Source organism: Bos mutus, chromosome 2 (assembly GCF_027580195.1).
Source record: "Bos mutus isolate GX-2022 chromosome 2, NWIPB_WYAK_1.1, whole genome shotgun sequence".
NCBI lineage: Eukaryota > Metazoa > Chordata > Mammalia > Artiodactyla > Bovidae > Bos > Bos mutus.
In genome coordinates this window covers 23,798,566-23,821,583 of record NC_091618.1, presented here as the reverse complement: position 1 = coordinate 23,821,583, position 23,018 = coordinate 23,798,566, and the positions used below count along the sequence as shown (strand labels likewise).

The window sequence follows — 23,018 nt, the reverse complement described above, 5'->3', positions numbered from 1 at the left end:
GATTTTCCAGTCGCTCTTAGGATTGCTGATGCTATTTTATACCTTGATAAATGACCAAACATTTGTGTTACCTATGTCAAAGGATGTGTTTTCCTAGTCTGACAGTATCTCCAGGGTTACAGATAAAAATGCATAACTCTGATAGCCCGAGTAATTTCTACTGATGTAACACTAAGATGTTGGCCTAAAAGGGAGAGGAGGAAAGGATACGGTACAATGCTGTTTCAGTGGCTTCAGTTGTGTCGGACTCTTTTGTGACCCTATGGACTGTAGTCCACTAGGCTTCTCTGTCCATGGGATTTCCCAGGCCAGAATACTGGAATGGGTTGCCATTTCCTCCTCCAAGGGATCTTCCCTACCCAGGCCTCCAGTATTGTCAGCTGGGTTCCTTAACAATGAGCCACCAGGGAAGCCCTAATGGTACTATCTGTTTTTATCAAACAAACAGCAGTTTCCTTCCAGCCAAGTCTCTTGAACTCTGCCCTATTCATTAGTATGACAGAAAGCAGCCTTCCTCTTTGAATAACAAAGGGAGAAAACACTAGATTTTTACTGAATTAACTAAACTGAAAGGCAGGGAAACTTGCCTCTTTTGAATAAAGGAAAATCAGATTGGCTTAGAAAATTTAAATTTCCATCCCCTTCTACAGTCTAGGGAAGGAATCCTGTCCATGACACTGGTGACCCTCAGACTGCTGATTCTGTCACCAGCAGACTTTTACCCAGGGGAAAAGGGCATGTGCACCTTTGCCAGCCCCTAAATTAGAATAATGGCTCCACAAGCCGGGTGGCTGGGTCTTCCACCTAGAAGATGTTTTCTTTCTGACTTGAGGAACCATTCCTGTTGCTGTTTCCACTGTCAGCCTCAAAATTATCTTTTGTGACCTCTGTGCCACCCAGGATGGTAAAAGCTATTTTACCCTGTGAGCCAGTGTGAGGGTAAAAGCTATTACAACCTCTGAGGAGCAGGAGGAGAGGATGGAGTCAGTCCAGGTAGGGTCCATGCAACATTAACTTCCAAATTACAAAAAAAAACCAAAAACATTCCAAACTCTTCACAGCCTTGAAGTCTTGAAACACAAGGGCAAACAAACTTAAAAGAAAAACAATTGGAGACAGTGAGGCTGTTTTGCAATTCTGGTCCATGCTTCTTCCAGATTTATTTACTGAGGGTTTTCTCAAATTAACATTTGAGCAACTTCCCTGGGGGTTCAGGGGTTAAGATTCTGAGCTCCAGATGCAGAGGGCCTGGGTCTGATCCCTGGTCAGGGAACTAGATGCCACACACCACAACCAAGAGTTTGCATGCTGCCACTAAGACCCAGCACAGCCAAATAATTAAATATGGGAAAAAAATAAAACAAAACCAAAACCAAACTACCATTTGAGAGACCAATGACCTCCTGCTTTCCTTCTGGGAGTCTGGGATTTCGGCACGTGTGAGGCAGAGGCTGCCTTCAGGAACATCCCCCAGTGAGAGCCTGGGTATCTTGAGCCTCTAAACAGCTTGGAGGTAGCCAGTGTGAGTATTTCACACGTGTGGGATGACTCCAGGCTGGGGGAATGGAACGTCTCCTGAGAGTTTCTACAGGGCCAGGACTCCTGGAAGCTCACGCTTGGTTTCCTCTGGACTTCACCCCATACCTTTCCCATCATCGATTTTGTTCCCTGTCCTCCCACTGAAATACAGCGAGGCCGTGAGGATGACCACTCAGTGGCAGTCCTCCTCGTGAATCAAGGAACCTGGCAGTGGTCCGGGGGGTCCCTTACACAGCAAGCAGGGCAAGGACTTTTATAAGTGAAAACATGTGACTGACATGACTTGCAAGCGACCAAATATGGAAATGCTGAAAAGGCATGACTCAAAGACAGTTATAAGGTCTGTAAGGGACCCCCAAAGTGGAAGTTCTCAGTTTATACACAAAACCAGAATGTTAACTGCTGTATTTTTGTTGTCTCGCAGTGCCTAAAAATAGACTTTCATTTGTGTTACAAAATAAAGTGAAGAAGTGAGAAGTCGGAAGCCTGGGCAGGAAGGCATCTATTGCTCTGAAACTGTTCTATTCAGGCAGGAAAAATTTCACATTATTTACACACACACATATATACCAGGGGCTTCCTATATGGCTCAGTGGTAAGGAACACACCTGCAATGCAGGAGACGCCAGAGATGCGGCTTTGATCCCTGGGTCAGGAAGATCCCCTGGGGGAGGAGATGGCAACCCACTGGAGGATTCTTGCCTAGAGGACCCCATGGACAGAGGAGCCTGGCGGGCTACAGTTCATAGGGTTGCAGAGAGTCAGACACAACTGAGCACGCACGCACATGCATACTCAAAAGTCACCGTAAGCAAAGACATGTTTAGCTTCTGATGAGATTAAAGCAATTAACTGCAAAATAAATGGGAATGAAAATAATAATAGCCAACACACATGAACTCTGTGCCAGGTACAGTTCTAAGTGTTTTACATGTGAATTCATCTAATTCCCACAATTAGGAGGCTGGAGCCTTTATTATCTCCATTTTACAGATGACAGAACTACAACACTGGGAGAAAAAAGTAACCTGCCCAAGGTCACATGGCTAGGATTCAAACTCAGGCATTCAAGATTCAGAATCTGTTCTAAACTATGCTATGAAAGAAAATGATCTTAACAATGAAAACCCATTCCTAACGACACAGCAATAGATGCTTTCCTGCCCAGGCTTCCAACTTCTCACTTCTTCACTTTATCTTGTAACACAAATGAAAGTCTATTTTTAGGCACTGCAAGACAACAAAAATACAGCAGTTAACATTCTGGTTTTCTGTATAAACTGAAAACTTCCAGCTACACCAGGTTTCTTCCCAAGGATAACACTTAAAAATCAAGTTGCTTGTTTATTTAGCATTGTTTCTATAAGAACAGCTACTAAATACACAATTTTCCTTCAAACCATCTTAATATGCCTAGAAATGTCTAAAAGGAAACAAAAAAATAAACAGCTAATGTTTATTAGGGGGGAAATGTTTATTGGCGGCGGGGAAGGAAGATGCTACCAAAAATATTTTAAAAGTTGGTCTTCTGTGATCTCTATTGCTTACCAGCCTAAGTGCAACATCCTAAAATATCTTAAAATATACGCAATCTCTCTTTGTTTGACTTAGGCCAGACAAAACAATTTCTTGCAGAAATCAACCTTGACCTTTAGGCCCCTGAAACAGTAGTATCAGCAGGCATCTCTCCAAACTCTATTTTTCAAAATTGAAGATAGCTAGCCCACAGCCTTAACTTACTGGTAAGACTTTTAGTAAGATTTTACCTTTAAAAAAATGCTATCTATCCTTTTCAACCAACTGTCTAAATATGTGGTGCAACTCCAAGAAGTTCAGAAAGCAAACGTGTCTGGGGGATCATTTCCAATTGCCTCACAACATTTCAGTTCTGTCCTGAAAGTACAGTCTCATTTCTGTTTCTCTGACCAGAAAAATGACTGCTGCAGTTAAATTCTGAAACGTAATACTGAGGTTATTACTTTTATTTTTACAGTTTCCTGACTAGAAAGACAGTCATACTCCACTGACTCAAGAATATCTTTTTTTTACTTTACCAATGTATCGTTTTTCTACGCTGCATGCTCAGATATTCTAGTTTCAACGTGCAACTTTTGAAAACTAAAATTTAAAAATACTAAGGTTTCATGAATAACGAAGCTTAAACAAAGGAATTTGTGTGTATGTGCTTAATCATTCAGATGTGTCGCTCTTTGCGACCCCATGGACTGTAGCTCACCAAGCTCCTCTGTCCATGGGATTTCCCAGGCAATAATACAGGAGTGGGTTGCGATTTCCTCCTCAGGGGATCTTCCTGACCCAGGGATTGAACCCATACCTCCTGCATTGGCAGGCAGATTCTTTTATCACTGAGCCACCTGGGAAGCCCCAACAAAATACAAATGAATCCGCGTGAAAGAGCAGCACGTTCTCTGTTAACCCTTCAGGGCACAGTAATCCCTGAATGTTTCTGATTAGACCCCTAAACTTGCTGCCCAAACCATTAGCAGTGACTCCAGGTCCCATGGAATTAAGCTGAATCCTCCATATTAGTTTATTACTCCTTGGGGGAATTCTCTGTATTTAGCACTACCAGATATAGCTCGGTTTTACTAGGAAATAGATGGGTATATGTAAATGGCTCCAGGCAAATATATCCCATAAACTGAAAAAAAAAAAAGAGGACAAGGTATAAACAGTATTCTTTCCCAGTGCCTCTCCACAGACAAGAACGACGAATAATTCTCTTTTGCGTAAAGCAATTGCCCTCCAAGTGTGACCAGCAGCATCAGCATGGACATCACTGGGAACTTGACAGAAAGGCAAACTGTGGGGCCCAGCCCCAGACTTACTGAACCAGGATCTTTGTGCTTTAACAAGATCCCTCTCCAGGTGACCCTGATGCACATGCAAGCCCTGAGAACCACTATCTAGGCAAATCAGACGAACAAGTACATTAAGCCTAGACAAGGGTTTCTCCAACTCAGCACTGGCATTAATGACATTTGGAGCTGGCCAATCCTTTTCATGAGGGACTGTCCTGTGTGTTACAGGATGTTACATCCTCTACCCGCTAGATTCCAGGAGTACCCTCCCCCAGTTATGACAACCAAAATATCTCCAGATATTGCCAAATGCCCCTCCCCCAGCGGGCGGAGGGGAGGGCAAAAGGCAGAATCCTAGCATTTTACACTTGTTGCTGGAGTCATCAACCACTGACACTGCCTCAACTCAGGTTCTCCAAACGTGTAGGCCCGGCAGAAAGAACCTGGGCCTCAGAATCAGACCTGGGTTCAAATCTCATTCCCATCATTTACTGGCAACGTGACCTCGGGTATTAATAGTTACTTCAGTGCCCCTTGCACCCCAGTTTTCTAAATGGCCAAATGCTCATTACAATCAGACACCTACACTACATGTTCCATAAAACTCCCAGTAGGACCCGCAATAAAATGCACTGATATCTCCACAGTAAAACAAATGAATATTCATGCCACACGGGATAAATACAGATTACAAATACTCTCATCTATTGAGGTCAAGTTTTAGCACCAATGAGTTTTCAGGCCTAACTCACAAAAACAAACAAACAAAAACACCTCTGACTTTTACAATACCTTGAATTTTGGAACTGTTGATAAGAGAAAGTGATTGAAACCATCTCACCAGGAGATGTGAGGACTGGATGCAGTCACACACACTGGTCCAATTCTCTACTGCAAGAGGGAGGGCACTTTTAAAGGTTAACTATTGCTATTTTTGAAGTACAAATGCTGGGGACTTCCCTGGTGGTCCAGTGGCCAAGACGCCATACTCCCCATACAGCGGGCCTGGGTTGGATCCCCGGTCAGGGAGCTAGATCCCACATGCAGTGGTTAAGAATCCGCCTGCCAATGCAGGAGAAGAGATGCAGGTTAGATCCCTAGGCCGGGAAGATTCCTTGGAGGATGAAATGGCAACCCACTCCAATATTCTTACCTGGACAATCCCAAGGACAAAGGGGCCAGGCGGGCTACAGTCTATGGGGTCACAAAGAGTCGGACATGACAGAGTGACCAAGCACACATGATGCAACTAAGACCCCCTCGTGCCAAATAAATGAGTAAATATTTTGAAAAAAAGAAAGATTTCACGTACACATTCTGAGGGTATCATTTGCTTGCTTTAAACTCTTTGATGGTCTCTCACTGCTCGCAAACTGAAGTCCAAATCTTAGCAGTGGCACACAAGGCAGATCCTTCTATAACTGGACACTGGGCCTTCAGCTCTCAGTACACTTTCCGCTCTGGGCATCTAGAAATAACCATGGTTCTGTACCGCCTGTGATTCCCTCCTGTCCTTTCCCTCTGCCTGGACCAGGGTAACAGAGACCACTCCTTTCACCAGTGATATCTCTTCCAGGAGGCTTTTCTTGAAACCCAGTGCTCACCCAAGGACCCTCCTTCCCCTGTGTCTCCCCAGCACCCAGGGAGTTGAGAGCACAGGGCCATCTCTTCACCATACCATCCAGCCCTTTGGGAACATCAATTTCAGCGTGTTTTCTACCCACAGATCTAAGACGGGCCTGCCACACAGAAAGTGCCCAATAAATGCTTGTTTGATGATAAATGGTGGTCAGTGTTCTATTTCCTGGCTGGTTCTAAAAGGTCGGGGGCCATAAAATCATGAATCAGAAGTTATATAAGGGCAAGTGCTATGACTTTTGCTCTTTGTTCTGTCCAGGGCCTGGCACTCAATAAGGAGATTATTTCTAAATCTATAAATGAGTGAATAAACAAACGATTGAAGAATATGACACAGACTTATGACAATGTGAAAACAAACCACCATATCCAACAACAAAAAAACCTCATAGCCATATGCTTTCATAAATCTCAGAAAGTGTAGAACCTGTTTCAACCAGTGTCCTGCCTCCCAGGAAGTTCCATGGGCCTGAAACACAAATTAAAAACCCAAGGCCCCAACCCCCACCTGGTCCAGTCCTCTGCCAGGACCCTGCTGTGCCCCCATGAAAGTGTTTCCTGCAACACTTCAGTCCCAGAGCAGCTAAGTAATCACTTTCCATAAAACACTGATCAACACTGCTCCTGGCCAGTAATCGCAAATACTCAGCAATTTACCCAACACACATGAGTCACGACTAAAATATTTTACTGAACAAAGACAGCTAACTTGTATAAAGTGATGTCTCCATCTATGTTCACATCATGCAAATATCATTATTGTGTCCTTTGTCTTTTTTTTTAAACAGTTCCCTCTTCTCCCTGAGAAGGACAGGAGACTTAGCAACTGAACAAGAACAATTTCACCCTGTGGCTCAGGCACCCCTCTGTCTCCCACTCCTTCCTGGTGACACACCCACATTCAGGTTTAACCAATCACTCTCCACCTCGTTGGCGGTCAGTGACTGGTAAATAGCCTGCTCACAACAAACTCACTCAAAAGCCAAATACAAAGGTCAAATAGGCACTGGGGGCTTCAGGTTTCCTCTTATCAGTGGGAGCAGGCCCTCAAAACTACCGACTTCAAAAACTAGACGACAAAAGGCTGTACCGTGCCTCCCGCTTTAACAAAACAGCACAACCTTCCTTCTTCCAAAAAGACTTTCCTCTTTTGCAATATCACCGTTTAAGAACACTCACTGCAGCAAGGAAACAGTTTCTCTCAAAAACACCAGTCATTTCCTCCAAATTCCCACAGTAAAGCCACTAACCTTTGAAACTTTTAAGGGTTTACAAAACGCTAAAGTTACAACACAAATAATGTCTCTCCCATACAATCACAAAACCCTAGAAAGACCAGAGAGCTGGACTGGGGAATCTTGGAGTGCATTTCTGGCGTCACCAGAATCTCTGTGCCTTTCTACGAACCTGTTTCCTCTTGGGGAGAATGAGAAAATCGCATAGGATCAGTGTTTCCCAAAGTATGATGGGCAAGACGCCCTGTTAACAAGACAAGAGCTGACTTTAGGTGCACAGAGATGAACGTTTTAGCCATCCATTTTTTATGGAAAGGGATAACTGGTTTTCCATTAACAGTGGAAATATCAAATTTCTTTAAAAATAAAAGCATTTTTATTATTCTTAGAGTCTTAAGTGAGTCACTTCTGGGGAGGGGCGGGGGGGAACCTTGTTTTGTAAATAACAATCCAAGTGGTTCTAACAGCTGGGGAAAAGTAACTGATCTAGAGACCTGGTGAGCGCCAGAGAGAGGTGTAAACCCCAGCATAGAGCAGAAGAGTGCTGAAGCCCCGGGAGGTTTGTTTCAAGAAAGGGATCCCTGGCACCCGGTCCCGCGGGAACCAGAGGCCAGTCCTGGCTACCAGAGAAGGCGGCTTGGAACGGACCGCGGAGGAGACACTTCCAGCTCTAGGCAAAGGGGCGGGGGAGGGGGGGGGGGCGGTGCGCGCGGGGGTCCCGGGCTCGAAGGGTATACCATGGGGGGTCTCGGACCGGAGGGGCGCGGCGGAGATGAGGGTCCCTGGCTGGGAGAGCGCAGTGGCCGGGGGTTGGGACAGGTGTCCCGGACCGGGAGGTGAGAAGCACAGACTGGGGTCTGAGACCAGAGAAGCGCGGCGGCGGGTCAAGGGTAGAGGACCCCACAGGCGGGAACTCGAGGGAGGGGGTCCCGGCGACCAAGAAGGTCTGGCGGGGGGCGACGGGCCGTGGGACCCGGGGACCGCGGACGCCCCCACGCGGAGAGGGCCAAGGCTGGCGACCCCCACGGCCCCCACACTCGGGAGCCGGTGGAATCCGGGCCGCCCTCGTCGCGCCTCGGCCCCGCCGCGCACCAGCCGCCGGCCCTACCTGTCCTCGCTGGCCGTGATCACTCCGTCCTCCTTGGGGATAAGCAGCGCGGCCGTGACGGCGTCCTGGTGCCCCTCTATCTTGCTCAGCAGCACCGGGCGGCTGCTCTGCGGCCTGGAGTGGATCTCGGCCGCCATGTTCGAGCGGCGGCGGCGGTCTCCGCGACGGGCGGCCCATCAGCTGACTGCGGGCGGGCGGGGACCAGTTGGGTTTCGCTCCGGCTCCCTCGGCCGCGTGGGTGCCGCGCCGCCGTAAGCTCCCGAGTGCGTCCGCCGCCTACCGTATTGGCTGCGGAAGCCGCGCAGATAAAAAAATTACGTGGCCAGGAGAGGCCTGTAAAGGGCTCGCCTGAGAAGTGGGGGAGGTTACAAAGTTCGAAAAGGAAACTCACGGACCCAGGAATGGATTGAGCAGTTGGCGGTGAAAAGGAATTGTCCCTCAAACTAGAACCTATCGAAAATAACAATACTATACTGTATCCATTCTAAGAAGCCTTTGTTTGGACCACACCTCCATTCCAGACATGTTAAAGTGCGAAAAATAAGAATGCAATTTAGAATCTTTGAAAGGCACTCATTGAGTGGTGACTGTATACCAAGCACGATCCTAAAATCTTTATTGGGTTCAGTCAGTTCAGTCGCTCAGTCGTGTACGACCCTTTGCGACCCCATGGACTGCAGCACGCCAGCCTTCCCTGTCCATCACCAACTCCCGGAGATTGCTCAAACTCATGTATCAAGTCGGTGATGCCATCCAACCACCTCATTCTCTGTCGTCCCCTTCTCCTGCCTTCAATCTTTCCCAACATCAAGGTCTTTTCCAATGAGGCAGCTCTTTGCATCAGGTGTCCAAAGTATTGGAGCTTCAGCATCAGTCTTTTCAATGAATATTCATGATGGATTTCCTTTAGGATTGACTGGTTTGATCTTGCAGTTCAAGGGACTCTCGAGTCTCCTCCAACACCACAGTTTAAAAGCATTAATTCTTTGGCCTCAGCTTTCTTTGTAGTTCAACTCTCACATCCATACATGACTACTGGAAAAACCATAGCTTTTTTACATGGGTTATCTTCATCCAGATAACAATTTAAGAGGTGAAGAGGTAAGTGCTCTCGCAGTCTCACTTTGGAAATTACAAAACTGAACCATGGAGAAGTTGAATCACTTGTTTAAGGTCACAAAGCTATGAGAAAGAGAAAAGCAGCCTTTGACTTCTAGGAGTTGGCTTGGTACTGTCAGTCAGACTTGGGTGTTGCTAGGAGCTGGCTGGGTGCTCACAGCTAGTATCTGTGGAGCATAAATGTTGCTGAACCAAATTTGGATCTGTTAGCCCCAAGCACAGCAAAGCTACTGCCACCACACTGTAGTGAAGGAAAGTCAGAGTTAATTTGCAGGTTGGCTTCCCTGATGGCTCAAACACTGAAGAATCTACCTGAAACACAGGAGACCCAAGTTTGATCTCTGGGTAGGGAAGATTCCCCTGGAAAAGGGAATGGCTATCCACTCCAGGATTCTTGCCTGGAGAATTCCATGGACAGAGGAGCCTGGTAGGCTATACAGTATGTGGGTTCACAAAAGAAAACACCAAAACAAAAAACATGACTATGCAGCTGTGTAAGAGAAGCAAGGAGAACAGGCAGCTCATGCTCAAAAGAGCCAATTCCCAGAATGGCTTTCAGTGAAGGTTTTAAAGGCAACATTTGGGGTAAGGGTTGCGACTCATGACTTTCTTCTGGTTGCTTGGTGGTGACTGGCTATGTTTAGAAATCTTAATCATCAACCTTCTGGTTTCCACTTGTCTAGGGTACTGGTACTTTTGGTCAGCCTGTAGATACCATTCTCCACCTGAGTGGAGCGGGTCTTAGTTTCTGCAAAACAACTCAAAGATATGCATCAGATTGCTAGACTCTCCCTTGAGGAGGAACAAGGACTGTTACCACTGAACTACTGTTTAAGCTACTATTACTTTTCTTGATGACCGCTTTTCCTTTGTTTCTGTGTTCCCTCACTCCCCTAATTAGTAACCACTCTTTGGAACTCAGGAAAGGTCAGTGACTCGAGCCTTTTTCTGTAAACAAAAAACTGTGGTCCCCCGTTTCCTTTAATACTCCTCTCTCCAACTATATTAGTAGATCATTTATTAGAGTATTTCTCTCAATTAATGAAATACTGCAAAAATAACAGTTCCTTGTGCTTTCTTCAATTTATTTGAATGATATTCCATGAATTTTCAGTATTTCACATGCAATGTAACACAAAGCCCAATCACAATCCCGTCTCACCTCTTCTGAGAGAACTTGCTTCACCCAGAAATACATAAGCTTGTTGTACCATATGTGTCATATCCCTCTTTTCTTCTCTCCCTCCCCATAGGGAACCCTTTTACAAACTGGAATGAACCATTCAGATTCTTCCTCTTGATAGGTTAAGCTAAGAGATCTGAACTGAGTTATATGACCTGTCAAAGAAAAATGAGAGCTGGACAGTAGTTAATACATTCTATTTAGGAACTATTTAGGAACTATTCCCCTAAAAATAGGGGAAAAGACACACCAGCATAGAACTGGGCTCAGTTTCCAATACAGCATGGACAAGTGGCGATTTTTGAACTGTGGTGTTGGAGAAGACTCTTGAGGGTCCCTTGGACTGCAAGGAGATCAAACCAGTCAGTCCTAAAGGAAATCAGTCCTGAATATACATTGGAAGGACTGATGCTGAAGCTCCAATACTTTGGCCACCTGATGCGAAAAACTGACTCATTGGAAAAGACCCTGATGCTGGGAAAGGTTGAAGGCAGGAAGAGAAGAGGATGACAGAGGCTGAGATGGTTGGTTGGCATCACCGACTCAATGGACATGACTTTGAGCAAGCTCCAGGAGTTGGTGATGGACAGGGAAACCTGCCCTGCTGCTGTCCATGGGGTCACAAAGAATTGGATATAACTGAGAGACTGAACTGAACTGAAGTGGGGATTTAAAGCCAAGGCGTAGGGTAGAGGTCAGTGACTAGAAAAGTACCAGGAGGAAACATCAGGGGTACTAAGGGATTCTGCCTAAACTAAGTTGACAAAATTTTTACAAAAGGCAGGCCAGGGTGATCAGACATAACTGGAGGATAGTAAGGTTTATGAATTTGATTAGATATCAAGGATTGTCAGACATTGGGTGGGAGGAGCCTCTCTAAACTGACTTAACTTTATTGCTGAAACTGTGATGCAGGCCTGTCAACAGGGCAGACTGGAGCCTGAGGTGGAAGCCTTGTTGAGAAGAGGGTTTAGAGAAGCCAGACTGAAGTTTGGTCAAGGAGAATCTTTGCCAGATCCTAACACTGGAGATTCTTGAGCTAAGTTGTAGCATGCTTTGGGATGGTTTTGGTCACCACCTCCTGTACATTGTTATGAACCAGTTTTCAGGGAGATGAATGTAAGTGAGATGTGTCCAGGAAGAAAGGAAGGAAGAAGATTGATTACAGTGGAGGCTGACTACAATAACCTGGGAGAGGGGTAGGCTGGCCATCAGGTAGCTCCTATGGAAATAAACTGAAAGCAGACTTGCCACCTGGACAAAAGAGGGTATTTGTGGAAATAGGAACAACTGAAGACATAGCAGTCCAACCTGGGTGACTATGGGGGATGCCATTAACAAGTAGAGAGATCACAGAAAGAGGTGCTCTTTCAATATCTACATGTTTTGTGGGCAGTTCAAAATTTGAGGATTCAGTCTTCTTTTGTGACTTAATATTAAGTTTAAAAAATAAATTAACAGTTTGGTAAGAAAGCAATATTCATTGGAAGGACTGATGCTGAAACTGAAGCTTCAATACTTTGGCCACCTTATGTGAAGAACTGACTCATTGAAAAAGACTCTGATGCTGGGAAAGATCGAAGGCAGGAGGGGAAGGGGACGACAGAAGATGAGATGGTTGGATGGCATTTCCTACACGATGGACATGATTTTAAGCAAACTCCAGGAGATGGTGAAGGACTGGGAAGCCTGATGTGCTGCAGTCCATGAGGAGGCAAAGAGCTGGATCCGACTGAGTGACTGAACAATAAAGAAAGTGATATAATGATATTGCTAAAGAGTGAAAGATAAAGAAAAAAAATGACATAAATCCACTGTTCCCATTTTGACCCATTTCTCCCATCCTCCTCCCCCTTTTGCTGTAAAACAGTTTGTACTTAGATTGTTTTTAAATAAAAATGTTTATTTTGGATTCAATAATCTCTTAGTCTAGGGCTCCTAAAAGGAAGGCTTCTCGAGACATGCCAGGTAAATATTTGTCCATAAACAGCTGCTAGATTCATTGTCTTGAACTCTTTAAGACTACGCCTTGATAAGAAGTATTTTCTTTTTAAGAATTTAAGAGTTTTCTTTAAACATGAAACAGCTTGTCTTACTTTAATTAGGACAGAAGGAACAAGAGCAACAGACAAGATGAAGAAACTTCTTCCAGAAATTTCTGGACCCCAAAGCCCATGAAGCTCTGTACACTCAAGAGTAATTAATATCCAGGTAGGAATAAAAAGGTCAAATTACCAGAGATAAAATTGTCAACATCCATTGGATCATTAAAAAAGCAAGAGAATTTCAGAAAAACATCTGCTTCACTGACAATGCTAAAGACTTTGACTGTTTGGATCACAACAAACTTTGGAAAATTCTTAAAGAGATGGGAATACCAGACCACCTGACCTGCCTCCTGAGAAATCTGTATGCACGTCAAGAAGCAACAGTTAGAACTGGACATGGAACAACGGTCTGGTTCCAAATTGGGAAAGAAGTACATCAAGGCTGTATATTGTCACCCTGCTTATTTAACTTACATGCACAGTACATCATTTGAAATGCCGGGCTGGATGAAACACAAGCTAGAATCAAGACTGCAGGGAGAAATATCAATAACCTCAGATATGCAGATGACACCACCCTAATGCCAGAAGCGAAGAGGAACTAAAGAGCCTCTTGATGAAAGTGAAAGAGGAGAGCAAAAAAATCACTTAAAACTCAACATTCCAGCTCGCGTCAGCACATATGCTAAAACTGGAACGATACAGAGGTTAGCATGGCCCCTGCGCAAGGATGATATGCAAATTTGTGAAGCATTCCATATTAAAAAAAAAACAACAACTCAACATTCAAAAAGCAGATCATGGCATCCTGTCCCATCACTTCATGGCAAACAGATGGGGAAAAAATGAAAACAGTGGCAGATCCTCTTTTTCTTGGCCTCCAAAATCACTGTGAATAGTGACTAAAGCCATTAAATGAAAAGATGCTTGCTCCTTGGAAGAAAAGCTATGACCAGCTAGACAGCATATTAAAAAGCAGAGACGTTAATTTGCCGACAAAGGTCCATCTAGTCAAAGCTATAGTTTTTCCAGTAGTCACGTATGGATGTGAGAGTTGGACCAGAAAGAAGACTGGATGTTGAAGAATTGATGCTTTTGAACTGTGGTGTTGGAAAAGTCTTGAGAGTCCCTTGGACTGCAAGGAGTCAATCCTGCAGTCAATTGACTGCAACCAGTCAATCCTACAAAAAAATCAACCCTGAATATTCACTGGAGCCACTGATGCTGGAACTGAAGCTCCAATACTTTGGCCACCTGATGCAAAGAACTGACTCTTTGGAAAAGACCCTGATGCTGGGAAAGATTGAAGGCAGGAGAAGGGGACGACAGAGGATGAGACGGTTCGTTGGCAAAGAGCCAGACACGAATGAGCCACTGGACTGAACTGAGGGAAAAACAAAACAAAACAAAACAAAACAACAACAACAACAACAAAAAAAATCCAACGTTTGCGCATGCCCACTAAAACACCCCCACTGGCCCCCACCCACCGGGCGCTGGCTCAGCCCCCGCCTCTCCGGCGTCTCCTGGTTTCCGGGGGAACTGTGTTACCGTGACACTACTCCGGCTCTCCTTTTTCCGCCCTCCATTGCTTTCTCCGGTGCAATGGCGTCCGGCCTGACGAGGTTGCTGCTGCGAGGTCCCCGTTGCCTCCTGGCAACGGCCGGCCTCACTCTCATCCCGCCTGTTCGGGGAGTGAAGAAGGGATTTCGCGCCGCTTTCCGGTTCCAGAAGGAGTTAGAGCGGTGGCGCCTGCTCCGGTGCCCGCCGCCGCCTGTACGCCGGTAGGAGCCACCGGGGAAAGAGGTTAGGGGTGGCGGTCCTGGAGCCGGGGCGCGCTTCCCCGCGGCTTCGGCCGGGTGGCGGGTAGGGATGCTCATCGCTCGTTTGCTCCTGGCCTGACCCTAGTTGTGCGATAGAGACACCCACGGGTCGTGGACGCGTGGCGGAGGTAAAGGGAATACATTTCTGCTGAGGAGTTGGGCTCATGGCTGCCCCCGACGCTCTTGGAACTCCTGTTTGGAGTCCTGTAGACTGAAACTTGTGAGAAATAAGGCCAGCTAGAGGGTAACCTCGGAGAAGGCAATGGCACCCCACTCCAGTACTCTTGCCTAGAAAATCCCATGGACGGAGGAGCCTGGTAGGCTGCAGTCCATGGGGTCGCTAGAGTCGGACACGACTGAGCAACTTCACTTTCACTTTTCACTTTCATGCATTGGAGAAGGAAATGGCAACCCACTCCAGTATTCTTGCCTGGAGAATCCCAGGGACGGGAAGCCTGGTGGGCTAAAGCGACGCAGCAGCAGCAGAGGGTAAACTATACCCGGGCTTGGGTGTTTTAGCCCCTTTATATTGCTGCCTCAGAATTCCTTGGGTACGGACAAGAGGGAGGAAAGCACAAAACAGTATTGCGATATAGGGCAAGAAAAAGTACACAATCACAAGTCCACTATCCAGAGGAAAGGGAAAACAGTTTGGCTTTAGGTTTTTGCCATTATTAATCTTGTTCTGCTAGTGGAAAGTCTGGTAGGAAGACCCTCAGATCTTTATATAACTCCAGAAAAGATCCCCTTATACGTGAGGTTTTGCATTTTTTAAAATAATGTTTCTTTGACGTGTGTCGTGGTCGTACAAATAGATGCACCTCACTCTTTGATGGCTCCGTTTGATGGGTGTTTGAGTTACTGTTGCTATTACAACCGATGTAACACCGAATAGCTTTGAAGTTACTGCTCCTTTGGAAATTTAGTATGAAAATTGATAGCTATTTTAATATTGCCCTCCCCCCAAAAAAGCCGATCTAGTTTATACACCTGGTAGGAATATATATGTTCATAGTTCTATATTTTTTCAACACAGAATATTAAGTTTTCTCCTAAAAACAATAGTAAAATAGTGTTCCTTCTTAATCTACATTTGGTTATAGTGAGGTTAGTCATTTCAGGCTTTAATAGTTGTTAGAAACTTTATATATTATATAGATTATATATATCTTAATGACTTACAACCCAGATCTTTTTGCAGCCCCTTTTTACTTGAGAGTTTTATTTTTGGTTTATTGTCTTTAGTTTTTAAAAGACCTTTTAGTCGTTCTTGAGAATGATTGTGAAGTTTTAACCTACTTACAATATTGATAACTAGATTTTGTTGCTAATTTTCACTGAATGCTTCCAAATCTTACAATAATGAAATACAAGATAACTATAATATACTTAGTGTTTATGACTTGAACATATGACATTATAATCTGTGTTTCATGTGTAAGTATAAAGCACAGTTCCGTGGTTATAACAGTAGAACCTAAAAGTGAGGCTAAGGTCTTAGTCTCTGTTGATGAACTGCTTTGATGTGGCAGTTGACTCAGAGGGACAATTAATCCAGCAGAGGACCATAAGTAATCAGCTGACATAAGTAATTTTTAGAAAATCAGATTCTGGAATTAAAATGAAGCTCAATCTTCATTTTAAAATTTTCTAAAATTTTATATAATTAAATAAAATTGCATCACAACGAGAAATGTTTGCATCACAGCAACATCTTGTTCTCTTTATTATCTCTTACTGTCTTCTGTTTTACATTTTCAGTTCAGAGAAGCCCAACTGGGATTACCATGCTGAAATACAAGCATTTGGCCCTCGGTTACAGGAAACTTTTTCATTAGATCTTCTCAAAACTGCATTTGTTAATAGCTGCTATATTAAAAGCGAGGAGGCCAAACGCCAAAAACTTGGTATAGAGAAGGAAGCTGTTCTTCTGAACCTCAAAGATAATCAAGAACTATCTGAACAAGGGACATCTTTTTCACAGACATGCCTCACGCAATTTTTTGAGGACGCGTTCCCAGACTTGCCCACTGAAGGCGTTAAAAGTCTGGTTGACTATCTCACCGGTGAGGAAGTTGTGTGTCACGTGGCTAGGAACTTGGCAGTGGAGCAGTTGACGTTGAGTGCGGACTTCCCTGTCCCCCCAGCTGTGTTACGGCAGACTTTCTTTGCAGTGATTGGAGCCCTGCTACACAGCAGTGGACCCGAGAGGACTGCACTCTTCATCAGGGTAGGTGATTGTTAGTTGCACATGCTGGAACATGCTTGAGGTAGAAAGAAACATTTCTTTTTGTACTTTACTTCTTTGTGCTATGACCTTGGCAGGTTACATGTGAATTATTCTCCTGATCCAAACTGAGAAAGACCTAAAGCTTTTTATCAGTTCAGCTCAGTCACTCAGTTGTGTCTGACTCTTTGTGACTCCATGGACTGCAGCACGCCCGGCCTCCCTATCCATCACCAACTCCTGGAGTTGATTCAAACTCATGTCCATTGAGATGGTGATGCCATCCAGCCATCTCATCCTCTGTCATCCCCTTCTCCTCCTGCCTTCAGTCTTTCCCAGCATCAGGGTCTTTTCCAAGAAGTCAGTTCTTGGTATCAGGTTTCAGCATTCAGTCCTTCCAATGAATATTCAGGATTGATTTCCTTTAGGATGGACTGGTTGGATCTCCTTGCAGTCCAAGGGACTCTCAAGAGTCTTCTCCAACACCACAGTTCAAAAGCATCAATTCTTCGGTGCTCAGCTTTCTTTAGTCCAACTTTAACATTCATACATGACTACTGGAAAAACCATAGCTTTGACTAGATGGACCTTTGTTGGCAAAGTAATGTCTCTGCTTTTTAATATGCTGTCTAGGTTGGTCATAACTTTTCTTCCAAGGAACAAGCATCTTTTAATTTCATGGCTGCAGTCACCATCTGCAGTGATTTTGGAGCCCCCCAAAAATAGTCCATCACTGTTTCCACTGTCTCCCCATCTATTTGCCATGAAGTGATGGGACCAGATGCCATAATCCTAGTTTTCTGAATGTTGAGCCTCAGGCCAACTTTTTCACTCTCCTCTTCCACTTTCATCAAGAGGCTCTTTAGTTCCTCTTCGCTTTCTGGCATTAGGGTGGTGTCATCTGCATATCTGAGGTTATTGATGTTTCTCCCTGCAATCTTGATTCTAGCTTGTGCTTCATCCAGCCCGGCATTTCACATGATGTACTCTGCATGTAAAATAAGCATGTAAATAAGTAGGGTGACAATATACAGTCTTGACGTACTCCTTTTCCTATTTGGAACCAGTCTGTTGTTCTATGTCCAGTTCTAATTGTTGCTTCCTGACCTGCATACAGATTTCTCAGGAGGCAGGTCAGGTGGTCTAGTATTCCCATCTCCTTAAGAATTTTCCAGAGTTTGTTGTGATCCACACAATCAAAGGCTTTGGCATAGTCAATAAAGCAGAAGTAGATGTTTTTCTGGAATTCTCTTGCTTTTTCAATGATCCAACAGATGTTGGCAATTTGATCTCTGGTTCCTCTGCCTTTTCTAAAAAAAGCTTTTTATGATAGTATCTTAATTATTTTTATGATAGTATCTTAATTATTCTTGAATAATTAGAGGTGAATTAAATATTAAATTTAGTGTTTACCTCATGGCAGGACTGCAAGCCATGTTTTTAGCTTTACATCCTAAGGGACAAGGGTAGTGCCTGCACAGTAGAGGCTCAGGAGTTTAGTGAGTGAATGAGTCCAAAGCACACCGCTGGAGGGCCTAGTGTGGTTTGGCAGCTCCTTGCTTAAGTACCAGCTGCTATTCTGCTTTTCTGAGTGATACAGTCTTGGATTTCTGAGTCCCTATTATGGGCTTTGCTGGTGGCTCAGACGGTAAAGAATCCCCCTGCAATGCAGGAGACCTAGGTTCAATCCCTGGATCAGCATGGCTACCCACTCCAGTATTCTTGGCTGGAAAATCCCATGGACAGAGGAGCCTGGCGGGATACAGTCCATGGGGTTGCAAAGAGTCAGACACAACTGAGTGAGTAACACTTTCATTATATACACCAAATTCCTTGTTAGCCAGTAGCTTGCCTAATTAAAATACTTGAGTAATTGGTATGATTTAACTCCACTGTCCTTTTAGAAGTTGTCAATTGGGAGAAGTTTTATTCTTTGCTTTTGGATGAAAACATGAGTTTTGGTCTTTCTTACATAAATCATTCAAGTCACAAAAAAGAGTCTTGACTCAGGCCTTTGAAATTAGTTGTTTTAAACTAGTTTCCCTTACTGTTGGAATCTATGTATTTAGTTTTGACACTTAAGTTGATCTGATCATTTTGATCAAGAAGGATACTTGCATTAACCAGCACTCAGACTTCATTCAGAGTTAAGGTCTCCCTTCCAACTTCCCAGCCAGGACTTATCTGTCTGTCTGTCTTATGGAAGCAGGTTTTTAACTGACACCTCTGGAGATGGAGCTGAGGGAAATAGAAGGAAGGGAAGGCAGAAGGTGTTTACTTGACTTGATGGCTGAAAGCTGGTTTAGTGCTTTCTGAGTCTGCTCACTGTTTAAACAGACACTAGTGAGCATTTTGTTCCCAGCTGGAACCTTACAACCATGTACCTTCATGTGGGCATTGGCTGTCAGCTTCTAGTTTTCTGGATAGGGTTCCTTTCAAAATGACATCCCTGCTATGAATCCCACCTCAGGTCTTAAGGATTTTTATACCCCTGACATCAGGTGCAGACTTCGGCCCCATTACTGCAGGTAACTTCTGCCAGACTGTCGCCTTAAGCGGGAGTGTTTGTTGACTGCCAGTTGACTGAACATCCATTGCCTCATTCGGAGGCCAGGGGACCCTTTGAAGCCCTCTAGGAGAAGGCAATGGCACCCAACTCCAGTACTCTTGCCTGGAAAATCCCATGGATGGAGGAGCCTGGTAGACTACAGTCCATGGGGTCGCTAAAAGTCGGACACGACCGAGTGACTTCACTTTCACTTTTCACTTTCCTGCATTGGAGAAGGAAATGGCAACCCACTCCAGTGTTCCTGCCTGGAGAATCCCAGGGATGGGGGAGCTTGGTGGGCTGCCGTCTATGGGGTCACACAGAGTTGGACACAACTGAAGCAACTTAGCAGCAGCAGCAACAGCAGGCCTGAGGTGAAAAGGAAAGCCTCGCTTGCCCCCTCTTTCCCCTGCAATTAAACATTTTTTTATAAAGAAATTCTAACAAAATCCTCCCTTGATTTCCATTCTCTCCCAATCACTATAGCTTATGTAGAGTCTTAGAACTATCTAAACAATTTTTGGTCACCATTTTGAAATTTTCACAGGGTAGTCATGAGACCATTTTGGAAATACTTGTTTACCATATTTTAGTGCCTCTGTTGACAGTTCCAATTATAGATCCTCAGGTCTCCCGCATTATAGATAGACGCTTTACTGTCTGAGCCACCAGGGAAGTCTATAGATCCTCAAAGAGATAGATGATTCAAATATCTTACTTCTCAGTCAAGAGCTGTGACATCTCCCATAGTAGAACTTACTGTGTTAGTGGTATAGTGTGAGGACAGCCACTCTCCATAGTGGAACTGACTGGTTTGAATGGTCTTATTTCATTCATTTGCTCACCTAATATTTATTGTTTCCTGTGTGCCAGGCACTGTGCCAAGCACTGGAACCAGAGTTTAATAGGATTCAGTCTTTGCTCACAGCTCATAGGCAGAGAGAGTAGAATGTGGACAGTGCCCTCAGGTATTATAAAGTGTAGAGGGAACTCAGGGGAGGCAACTACTATTTCCAGCAGGATTAGGGAAGTTTTAGAGAAGTGACATTTGCCCCAAGAAGGTCATTCCAGGAAGAAACCTTGAGCATATTCCCTTTGCTGTACAACATACGCTTGTACTTTATTTATTTTATATTGAGTTGCCCAAAAAGTTTCTTTAGGTTATTCTGTCACATCTTATGGAAAAACCCAAATGGACTTTTTTGGTCAACCGAATACATACTAGCTCATACCTTTTAATCGCATTAAATTTTAAAGTTTCTGTTAGAAGTGAACTTTAAATTATGGTCCTTATTTTCCTTATACTAATTTAAATGTATAAATTATGTTTTTATATGCAGGACTTCTTAATTACTCAAATGACAGGAAAAGAACTCTTTGAGATTTGGAAGATAATAAATCCCATGGGGCTACTGGTACAAGAACTGAAGAAAAGGAATATTTCAGTTCCTGAATCTAGACTCACTAGGCAATCTGGAAGCACCACAGCTTTGCCTGTGTATTTTGTTGGCTTATACTGGTTAGTAACATTTTAATCTTTATAATATTGATCAGAAGTCTTAAAAACTGACTTTTCACAGTTCTTTAATAAACCTCGAATTGCATTAAAGCATTTTTTGAAAACCTCATTCCCTTGGTGATCTAGTCACTAACTACTTCCTTTCCTGCTGGTCATCCTTAGGGGAAGGTAGGTAATCTGTGGTTTGCTAATAGTAGCTTTTGTTAACCAACCATTTACGATGGAAATCTCATAGAGTATCCTGCTAATCTAAACATTTCTTTAAAAAAAATTTGACTTGTAATAGAGATTTAACCCCAGTCCACACTTGTAACAGCTTCAATTGAGCCTAGAACTGAAAAAGAAATTGAACGTTGCCCATCAAAATAAGTCAGCCCATGCTGAGAACTTTTAGGTTTCTTAGTAACAGTCGACCTGCCTCAGGTTGATTTCAGGTGGATAGAAGTGTTAAGTGTAAACTATGAAAATATTTACGATGACTTTTAAAATTTAGGTAAATATTTTTCTGATTTTATATGATGTAGGACTTCATAGGTATAAAAGCAGTGGAAGACATTGCAAAGGAGAAAATTGATGGTGGTGTAAGATGTTGCATCTTTAATTTTAATTGAAGTGCAAAGCAAAATGAGATGCTCTTGCTTTTCAGATTGGCAAGCTTTAAATGCATCCTTCATCAGCAGTTCATACACTGCTGGTAGAAAGAAAAGAAAAGGCATGATATTTCTGATAGTTTTGGTGAATATTGCTGCGAAAATTAGACCAGGGAAAACTGATCTGTGTGCTTTGTTTTATGATGCACCGTGTAATTTCAGGCTATTGTTGGGTTTTTTTCCTAGTGATAAAAAGCTGATTGCAGAAGGCCCTGGGGAGACGGTACTGGTTGCAGAAGAAGAAGCTGCTCGAGTGGCACTTAGGAAACTCTACGGGTTCACTGAGAATCGCCAGCCCTGGGACTACTCTAGGCCCAAAGAGCCTGTGAGAGCAGAAAAGACCATTGCTGCCAGCTAGCCAGCCAGAGATGTGCAGCCTGAAACTTGTGAGCAAAACAGCGAGACTAACAAACGTCAAAAGATGATCCAAGCTGGACGTTTTTTAAATTGTAAAGAAATATGTCTTATTCCTCATACTGAATTCCTAAGATTGAACAAATGTTTATCAGGTCACTTCTTTTATTTTCTTTTTAGTCATTTTTGTTCTGTCAAAAATCTTTTGATCTTTTGGTATTTTCCTGATAAATTTTAACTCAAATTCTTCATCTTATTATTGTATTTAAATTGTACAGTTAGGTGTATTTTATTCCTTTCTGACTTTGAAGTATCATAATTTGTATATTTTACATGAAGTTTGCTGTAATGCCAATTAAAAAAAGTTATTCTTCATGTATTTCATTGTAGCTTAATTTGATTTACCCAGATTAGTGAACCCTGCCTCTCTAATACAGTTTTAGCTAAAATAGTTATAACTCTTAACTTTTAGAAATGTAAGGTGCTGATTATAACAATTAGGCATTTACGATAACTTAGGTGGCGACTACTGAGCCTGTGTTCTTAGAGCCTGTGGTCCATGGTGAGAGAAGCCTCGGTTTAAAATTCTGTATGCAAGTTAATTTCATAGCTATTTAATTTCTATAAAATGAATGGCAGGGATGTACATTTTATGCTTTCAAAATAAAACATGAAAATCAAAAGCAGATTAAAATGTTGAAGCTAATGGAAAAATAAAGTATGTATTTATCAATTTAGTATTCCATAATCATGGTGACCATGTCCCAAGCACAGCTCTTAAATATTTCTACACAGTTAATTCAGTAGAAGACACATCTTAAGAGTGTGTCTTTCTGATTCTTTAATCCTTTGTGTTTAATTTAGTAATCTTCCTACTGCAAATTCCCTTTATTTCTTTTAAACTTTTTGGCAACAGTAATAATTTTCAGTTTTAGTCTGCCAGCAGTCACTCCCCAGAAGTTAACAAGAAAAGTGGGAGTTGAGAATAGAAAAGAGGTAAAATGTTTAAATTGGTAACACTTTTTGCCATGAAATCTTTTTGTAAAGGAAGATGAAGAATCTTTGAAACTCCTAACCAGTCTCAGGCAAGCAGTTTCAAAGCGGACTTAATATCATCTAGGAGGACTTACTGAAGAAGGAAATGGCAAGCCACTGCAGTATTCTTGCCTGGGAAATCCCATAGATGGAGGAGCACAGTGGACTTT

General features: G+C 43.5%; 2 protein-coding genes and 1 pseudogene across 3 annotated transcripts in view; 2 read left to right on the top strand and 1 right to left on the bottom strand.

The window, feature by feature from the left end:
* The window catches only part of WDFY1 (WD repeat and FYVE domain containing 1), a 60,504-nt gene extending 51,941 nt beyond the window's left edge, over positions 1–8,563 (bottom strand). Inside the window, exon 1 of one of the 2 annotated variants that reach the window (XM_070385890.1) lies at positions 8,343–8,563. In XM_070385890.1, the coding sequence (XP_070241991.1) occupies positions 8,343–8,479 (137 nt within the window). In that variant the 5' untranslated portion in view covers positions 8,480–8,563. The remainder of the gene's footprint in view (positions 1–8,342) is intronic. The other variant, XM_005896698.2, reaches the window with a different exon arrangement.
* Positions 8,564–13,362: 4,799 nt separating this feature from the next.
* On the top strand, positions 13,363–13,457 carry LOC138984945 (U6 spliceosomal RNA; annotated as a pseudogene).
* An 808-nt stretch (positions 13,458–14,265) lies between these two features.
* Positions 14,266–22,192, top strand: MRPL44 (mitochondrial ribosomal protein L44). The gene is made up of 4 exons (XM_005896697.3): positions 14,266–14,476; positions 16,277–16,745; positions 20,631–20,809; positions 21,646–22,192. The coding sequence occupies exons 1-4, from the start codon at positions 14,298–14,300 to the stop codon at positions 21,815–21,817; spliced, it is 999 nt and encodes a 332-aa protein (XP_005896759.1). The 5' UTR covers positions 14,266–14,297; the 3' UTR covers positions 21,818–22,192.
* The last annotated feature ends 826 nt before the right edge of the window (positions 22,193–23,018 follow it).

Bases quoted from the DNA above. Each gene is read 5' to 3' on its own strand.
- MRPL44 (XM_005896697.3), top strand. From the start codon at position 14,298: ATGGCGTCCGGCCTGACGAGGTTGCTGCTGCGAGGTCCCCGTTGCCTC. The intron at 16,746-20,630 runs GTAGGTGATTGT...TTTTATATGCAG, and splicing joins GGACTGCACTCTTCATCAGG to GACTTCTTAATTACTCAAAT. The intron at 20,810-21,645 runs GTTAGTAACATT...TTTTTTTCCTAG, and splicing joins TATTTTGTTGGCTTATACTG to TGATAAAAAGCTGATTGCAG.